This window comes from Oreochromis aureus, linkage group 14 (assembly GCF_013358895.1).
Source record: "Oreochromis aureus strain Israel breed Guangdong linkage group 14, ZZ_aureus, whole genome shotgun sequence".
Lineage (NCBI taxonomy): Eukaryota > Metazoa > Chordata > Actinopteri > Cichliformes > Cichlidae > Oreochromis > Oreochromis aureus.
In genome coordinates this window covers 21710238-21718848 of record NC_052955.1, presented here as the reverse complement: position 1 = coordinate 21718848, position 8611 = coordinate 21710238, and the positions used below count along the sequence as shown (strand labels likewise).

Genomic DNA, 8611 nt, shown 5'->3' with positions numbered 1-8611 from the left:
AGCAAACAACTGAAGCTCTTTGCAAGCCTTGCCTCTAGCCACTGTTAAAGGCGGCACTTAACATTGTATGATGTAAATATTGATGGATTAAGGAAACTTCTCTATTCATAATCGTGTGTAAGCTTAAACTGAACAAGCAGGTAGTTTAGATGAATCACGAGTGTGGAGTTTACTGAAGTGGATACTATGTTGGTATACTTTACTAGCTTACTAGTCAAAGTAACAAGCTGCATTCCCCTGCTATGACTTTCCCTGTGACCTGTTTGAAGTTTGTATTTATCTTGTTGATATTTTAGATCTGACTTTTTTTTATTATCAGATGGTTAAATGAGTCTCTACACAAGTGTGGTGTGCTGAGGAGTATTTTTGTAATTTCTTTTTTTCTTTTTAAAATCTTAATTGGTGTATTGGTTGACGCTTCTTCTTTCCCCCCACATCAGTCACATATTCAGTGCCAATTTAAAATAAAGAGATTTGGTAAAAGAACAAGATGTGTATTTTATATGGAGTGAGAAGAAGGGAATGACTGACCTCTAATTTACATTTGTAAACGGTTTTGAACTAGATCAGTCACAGATCAAATGCTAGAGTATCTAACCTGTTGTCCAGACAATGCCTTGTTAAATCTGAAGATCTAACTAAAGTCATCAGGATATACTGATGTGTGTGGGGTTTTTGTTTTTGTTTTTTTTGTTTATTTAAATCGGCAGCATCAGAATATATTTTGATGTGAGGTGAATTGACCCTTTTAAGTCAGACTTTTTTGTAGAATTGTGTTACTATAATGCCCTCTTGTGGCCACAGAGGCAAAGTACAATAATTTGGCTTTCATCAAAATTCTTCATGTTTAAAGTTTGTGCTCTGTTTATTAGCATTGTGCGCATTAGTTCGGTATGTCTAAAGCAATCCTGCCCAAGGTGAGTTTCTTCAGAAATTACTTTCACCTTTGTCAAGTCTGCCCTGATTAGAGGTGAGTATGAATGTTGCAGAAACCTCCTGCACCACAATTTCACTTTTCATTATTCATAAACCATGTGACCCAGAGACAGACTGGCGACCAGTCCAGGAAGTACTCGCCTCTCGCCCTCTGGTAGATGGGATTGACGACCCTGATGAGGATAAATGGAAGAGAATGGATCTGACCTAATCAGAAAAGGAACCATGAACTCCCGCTTAGAACTTCTTCCATATATTTTGCATCTAAGGAACCAGACTGTTGTATTTTTTTTTAATTATTCTTGAGAATTAGTTCTTCAGGAATCTGGAAAGGAGGCAGTCCTAAAACACACACACACACACAATCAAACTAGCAGATGAACAGTGAAATAGACAATATACATACATATATTGTGTATATATGCAATATATATACAACAAAGACCTGAAACAGGACCTGAGAGATGCATCAGCCCTTACAGTTCATCCAGCTGCTGTTTGAGTCAATTGAGAGAGGACTGTCAAGAAGGAACTGCATTTCCGTCACTTGTGTTTGGGATCTTGTCAGAACTGACGGAATTATGAACATGTAAAAGTACCATAATATATTCATCCACTATGCAGTACCTTCTGGAAAGCATCTTAATGGCAACAGCCTTATTTTTCAGCATGTTAGTGATGCCAAACACCCTGCTGGTGCAATAAATGCATACCTACAATAGAACTGACTTTCAAGCTCATTAGTACGATACAAATTCTGCTTTTGCCTTATTATACTGTAATTCCACGCAGGCACATTTTTCAATAAATCTATTTGCACTTATTTTCAATTTTCCTAACATAATGAAAAAAGGGTTTACTAAGCATTTGGGTGGTACTGTATTTTTAAAACATAAATATTTACAGACTGTTGTTGTTGTTGTTGCTATTTCTTTAGCGTAAACATCTTCATCTTTTCAAATTTCACCTATCAATCAGCAAGCTTCTATTCCAGCATTGCTCTTCAGTCTCGCGCTTTAGTCTTTTGAAGGCTGAAAAGCTAACTTCCCCCGCAGAACCTGAAGGCCGCATTGCGTGACGTAAAGGTGTGGTCGTGGCGTCGAACAACATTTTCTTTATTTTTCATGAATATTTATTTAAACAAAATACACATTACACTCTGAAATAGCTATAGCGTATGTTTGGAGGTTATAATACAATAACTAATAAATTAAAAAAAATTAAATACATAAACATACATCTTGTTGCATGACGTAACAGTTCAGAAGTCCCAAACACACGCCCGCATTTTTTCCTCCCCTGTACCACTGAGTGAACACATTTCCGTGAGTGTCGTTTTGAGGTCCATGTAGTCATACCTGCGTATCTCTGTTTAGCAGAATGGCGTTTTACACTGTGAGATGGGGTCTTCTTTTAGCCTTGAAGTAATACCATAGATGTCGGACGACAGTATATTTGAACAGCGAAAGGCTTCACGTGCATATTGAGATAGTTAGCTTGTTACGCTACGTGGCTAACATTTGGCCGCTTACGTGAAGAATGAAGACCGCTAACGGCAACACAAGTGTCATGGACATGTTTGAAAAGGGAAAAGTCCTGAAAATTTGTGCCCCAATGGTTCGATACTCAAAGTAAGTGAAAGCTGTCATTTCTTTAACTGTAATTTACAATTTCATTGCTTATGGATGGCTACTGGTGAAACACGTGCACAGTTAATGATGCTCACTGTGCTAATGTTTATTTCCTTCAGGCTTGCTTTCAGGTCCTTGGTTAGGAAGTACAACTGCGATATCTGCTTCACTCCAATGATCGTTGCTGCTGACTTCCTGCGCTCAATCAAAGCCAGAGACAGTGAATTCACTACTAATGAACGTGAGTAACATTGTAATATGAGCTGTAATAAACTACTAGGTTGATTTCTTGCACCTCATACCTAGTTTCTTCAAACAGAGAGATTTTCCCTGCGACATAATGTAAAATTTACTAATGCCAGTATTGTCTGTATTGCTATTGTTGACATGATGATGGTTTACAACTCTTTGTTTACCTGCTCAGGTGACCGACCGCTAATAGTGCAGTTTGCTGCCCATGATGCTCAGAGTCTGGCTGATGCAGCCTGTGCAGTGGCACCTTTCTCAGATGGAGTTGACCTCAACTGCGGCTGCCCCCAGAGGTGCAGCTACTGATAGTTTAAACTAATGCTGTCACTTTTCATTATTTAAACAATGTGATTGTACAGAGTAGCTTTTTCTTTGTTGATTCTTAATATTTACATTTTATACCAGATAGTAACTAAGAGTTACTGGGACCAGTAGTTAGGTACAAATCTAGTAAACCCAGTGTACTCAGAACTCTTCAGTATCTTTGTTTTTGTGTTGTTTTCAGATGGGCTATGTCAGCTGGGTATGGTGCATGCCTCATTAACAAGCCTGAACTTGTTAAAGACATGGTAAGACACGTCAGAAATCAAGTGGACAATCCAAACTACACAGCATCAATTAAAATAAGGTAAAAAAAAAAAAACCCACACACTAAGCTTTGTTTCTTTTTGAAGAATTATGACCCCTTTATAATATATAACTTTATAACTGTACATGTCACTGATGTTTGTGACCGACACTGTGTAGGCACAGTAGGGAGTAAATGGAAGAGCGGCTGGAGAGGTGGAGGTATGCACTGGACAGAAGAGAAATTAAAGTGACTAGAAGCGAGGCAGAATACATGTTTGTGAATGAGAAGGAGACAGGTGGAATGGTGAACATTCAAGCTGTAGAGGGAGTGAAGGTAGATGAGTTTAAATACCTGGTGGGGAAGGATGTTGAATATGAAGCTGCCAGTTAGGGGGAAAAGAGGAAGAGCACAGAGCAGATCCATGAATGAGGTGAAGGAGGATATGCAGAGGGTTGGTGTGACAGAAGAGGACGCTAGGAACTGAGTGAGATGGAGAAAGATGGTCTGCCCTGGTAACCTTAAAGGGAGCAACCAAAGGAAGATTATTTAAAACAATACCAGTTATGATTATGATCATACTTATTATTGGTATAATAATACCGTTACTGTTATCTTTCACAGAATTCACAAGGACCTAAAGCAGACAGTGGATCTATGTCAAAAGGCTGAATCAGCCGGTGTGTCATGGATAACAGTCCATGGTCGTACAACAGAAGAACGCCACCAACCAGTACATTACGATGCTATAAAGACAATTAAAGACAGTGTTTCTGTCCCTGTCATTGCCAACGGCGACATAAAGTATCTCCGGGATGTGGAGTCGACTCACGAGCTCACAGGTGTTGATGGTATGTTTGTTTTCAGCAGCATTGTAACAAATACACTTCTAACTGTGGCAGTTTTCTTTCTATTTGGCTCATTTTTTTTTCTTATCTTTTTTATTAGGTGTCATGGCTGCACGTGGGTTACTTGCTAACCCTGCCATGTTTGCTGGCTATGAGGACACTCCTTTGCAGTGTATATGGGACTGGGTGGACATAGCTGTTGAGCAGGGCACTCCGTTCACATGCTTCCACCATCATCTTATCTACATGCTGGAGAGGGTTAGCTCGCAGCCGGAGAGAAAAGTGTTCAATTCTCTGTCCAGTACTTCAGCTGTAATAGATTACCTCCAGAATACATATGGATCAGTACATGATCTCAGGACATGACCACATTGAAAATTAACAGTGTGACTTTAGTTTTTATTGTTATTGTTTTTATGCTAAATAAATTTTTTTAATTTATTGCTGTGCAATTTCTGTCTCTATTGCTTTCTTTTTTTCTCAAGTGTGCAATAGTAGGTTATTAAACAGAATATAGAGTAATCATGGTGACTGATGAAGAGTATATCTCTGTACATGCGAAGTTTGTTTTTGTTTGTCATGTTTATGTAAAGCATTGCTGAGATGCAATATTTCTATTGGCTTCAGGGGTTAAAAGAAAAAGATATTTCCGTGTTCTGAGAGTGGATAATCAATATGAAGTGTAAGAAATTTATTTCGTTATTTCCTTGTCATGAAGGAAAAAACGGCTTCAAGTAATTAATTATTTGCCTTCAACGTAAATGTCAAAATTTTCCCTATCACGAAAATCTTCAATGTCATGAAGTGAAAGCGGTGTTCAAACAGCACTACAGTTTAAAAATTAATAGCAATAACTGTGTGGAAAATAATTGTACGTAAGAGGGATCGCATTTGTATTGTTAGATAACAAAAAAAAATGTAATAGCATCACAGCTTTTATTTTGAAAAACTGCAACGGAAGCTATTTTTTTCAGAAGAGGTGGAAGGAGGACGCGCTGGAGCAGGAAGACAAACTTTGCCCTGTTTGATTTCAGAAGCTAACTAGTAAGTAACTCAGTCGCTGTTTTTACGCTATTTTGGAAGTTTCATGTATGTCTACTTGGAATCTAGCATAACGTATTATAGCAGGTCTTATAATAGTCTTAAATAGTTTAATAATTGTATGTTTCTAAATCACCTGCGTTAGTTGCATGTTAGCGTTAGCTAATGTGTTCATGCAAGCTTGACACTGAACGCTGGCTAAAGATGGAAAGAGTGAAATCTTTTATAGCAGCTATATCTTTGCCGCAGTTAAACATATAAACGGGCACTCTATTTGCACGTATTTGTTGCGGTGGTGCTGTAACACCAGGTTACAGTAACAGCGGTTTGACAGTTCACTCCAAGCCTCTGCGAGCTTCCGTGAAGGTGAATAGACTGGGTGAGGAGATTATTGCACTTTTTCAACGGTAGTGTTATTATTACTGAGAAATGGCCCCGTACGATAGCCTGCCTTCTCTGTCGCTGATAGTTTGTTCGGGGAAGCTGGTGAGACCAATTTCTTTCCCTTTTCTTCTTTTCTGTTAGGTTTCCGGTCTTTTGGTAGGTTTATCTTCAGAAGCCATCAGCAAAGATGACGCTGCAGTGGACTGCTGTGGCTCTCTTTCTCTATGTGGAAATTGGCGTCATTGTCATCCTCTGTTTACCCTTTATCTCTGCCAGGAGGTAAGTATATCTACCAGTCTGTTCTCAGGTTGAATATGGTTTTGAAGTCAGGTCTCTGTTGACAAAGGAGACCCTTTCTTCTTCTTTTGGTAGCTCAGTTTCGGGGTACCCACAGTGGATCCATCTCATCCTATCTCTTCTGTCAAACCAACCCTCTGCATGTCCTTCTTCACTACATTCATGGATCTCTTCTGTGGTCTTCCTCTTTTCCTTCTCCTGTTGAGTAGCTCAACATCTTTTGTCCAGTATGTCCACTATCCCTGTGCACATGTCCAAACCATCTCAACCTTGCCTCTCTAACTCTCTCTCTAAACTGCTCAACCTAAGATGTCCCTCTGATGTATGCATTTCCAATCTTGTCTGTTCTGATAACTCTCAAATTAAAATCTGCCAACATCTTTAAGTCACACATCATAGCGGGTCTCTCTAAACATTTCCTTTCACTTTTGCTGCCGTCCTCCTGTCACAAATTACCCCTGAAACTCATCTCCACCCACTCCACCCTGCCTGAACTCATTTCTTCACCTGTTTTGTGCACTTTGTGGTACTTTGGATTGCTTAAAAAGGTACTAACTGTTTAAACACTAAATAATGAATAATGACGACATTGTGCGTGTGTCAGGTTTGTCTCACCACTGGTAGCAAAGCGTGGTGTTTGTTTCTGCGACAAATATACTGTCAGCTGTAGTGATGTTGTGCACCATAGTGTTGTGACTTATCATGTTTGTGCAGATGGCAGAGCATTTTCCATCTGAGGATCTGGAGTTGGATGTCGAGATTCTGGAACAAAGTGTTTCTCACTATGATCATAATACTCATTGTTCTCTTCCTCGGTAAGCAGCCAATCATCCCTGTCTGTATTTTTAATGCTACTTTTGGACTAATGGGGGAGCTTTTGGGGATGCTGTCATAGAATTTATGGGGGATTTCTTTTTGTCTGATTTTAAAAAAAAAATAAAATAAAATAAAATCTTGTGAAGATCATACAAGTTAAAATGCAAATCTCTGTATGGTAACTCATCTGTCTGTCTTATTGTTTTGTGTTTTTTAAAGATGCTGTCCGTGAAGTGAGAAAGTATTCATCTAAAGAGCACGGCGCCGATGCCAAGCTGCAGCCAAATATGTTCGACCACTTGCACATGAAGCTTTTTAGAGCCCAGAGGAACCTGTACATCTCTGGTTTTGCTGTCTTCCTGTGGCTGTGAGTCTGTGCTCTAATACAACACCTGGACTTTGAACCTGGCTTTCCTCTAACCTTTGTGTTTTTTGCAGCGTTATGAAGCGACTGATCACTCTGATTAATCAGCTGGCGTCAGTGTCTGGGACTACGGCTGCTCTTCAAGCACAGGCTGAGAATGCTAACCAGACTGCTGAGAAATACATGAAGGACAATGAACTGTTGAAACAGGTAATGGCACAAAGATCTGTTATTTGTAGTCAATATCCCACTTTGAACTGCATGTGGGAAAACTCATATTGGTCAGGGAATAAGTTACACAGTTATTGAATGATAAAACAGAATTTAAAAGTCCAGATTTTAATATCACATATTAGCTTGTTGCTTACATAATCTAAAGCTGTATTAACAGAGTACCCAGTTGATTGTAATCATATAAAGATGAATTGAAATGAAAGCTACCCAACTCAGCTTTAACCTTTAATCCACATCCAGAGCATATTTTATGTTTATAGCCTGCTCGATGGTTTGACTGTTCAGTTTGTACGCCTGGAATATGCAAAGTGTTTTCCACTGGAGTTACTGGGATAACTATATTTGACTGAAGATTTGAATATATGTATTTTTATGTTATCAGACTCTGATGGAAGGGCGGGGTGATAGGGCTACTGCTGAGGGCATGGACCTGCTAAGGAAGGAAGTGGAGAAACTCAAAGAAGAAGTGAAGACTGCTGGAGAAGGTTAATATCTGTGTATATTTCAGTCCTGTACACCTTCCCTGGAAAGTGAATGTAACGAATGTAGCTTTTATAACTTGTCACTTTCTGTAGACAAAGACATGGGGGGTGGGGATTCCTTGTTCTCATGTGTCATTGTTTTCCTCTCCAGGTCTGAAGAAGTCGCAGTCAGAGGCAGATGTAATGAAGAAACAGATGGAGGGCCTCGCCAGGGAGTATGACAGGCTGTTGAAAGAACACCAGGAGCTCCAGGTAATGTTGAGCTCTGAACACAGCAGGGTGATGATTTGCTGGGTCGTTCACTAGCTAGATGTAACAATTCAAAGTGACATTCAAGCCAATTAACATCAGGCAGGCAGCTTCGGATCAGCAGTGTGGTTCCTCCATATTTCCTGATCAAAGAAGCCGTCAATTTATCGTTTAAGCTTAGGCCTCCAGTATGTTTTGTTGAAACATTTAAAGCACAAATCACTCGTGAAAGACTGCAAATTCTGTTCACTTTCAGGTTGTCATCCATTTCTTTAACAGCTAACAGACACTTTGAACCTTTATGGATTTGTGGAGCCTTGCATAATACAGTGTGATATTTTAACTGATGTTATCATTTTCTCTCCTTTCAGAATCTGCGAGACAGTGGAAATAAAAAGGAAGATTAGTTAACACAAAAGGTGAACGTAAAAGGTTGAAGTGTTTACTTAGCTCAGTCACAGACAATTGCAACACATGCTTTACCATCTGTAACACCGTGTGTCATAGTATTT

General features: G+C 39.3%; 1 protein-coding gene across 2 annotated transcripts; it reads left to right on the top strand.

Annotated features, from left to right (window-relative positions):
* Positions 1–2225: 2225 nt before the first annotated feature.
* On the top strand, positions 2226–8611 carry LOC116322939 (tRNA-dihydrouridine(20a/20b) synthase [NAD(P)+]-like). 2 transcript variants are annotated; one of them, XM_039622895.1, is made up of 12 exons: positions 2226–2567; positions 2687–2808; positions 2992–3109; positions 3322–3444; positions 4009–4243; positions 5830–5936; positions 6669–6769; positions 6990–7137; positions 7209–7344; positions 7751–7853; positions 8002–8102; positions 8471–8611. In XM_039622895.1, exons 1-12 carry the CDS (start codon positions 2476–2478, stop codon positions 8504–8506), a joined length of 1422 nt encoding a protein of 473 aa, XP_039478829.1. In that variant the 5' UTR covers positions 2226–2475; the 3' UTR covers positions 8507–8611. The 2 variants fall into 2 exon arrangements, with proteins under 2 accessions (XP_039478829.1, XP_031599022.1); XM_031743162.2 differs by lacking the exons at positions 5830–5936; positions 6669–6769; positions 6990–7137; ... (2 more) ...; positions 8002–8102; positions 8471–8611 and adding an exon at positions 4333–4678 and having other exon boundaries at positions 4009–4235.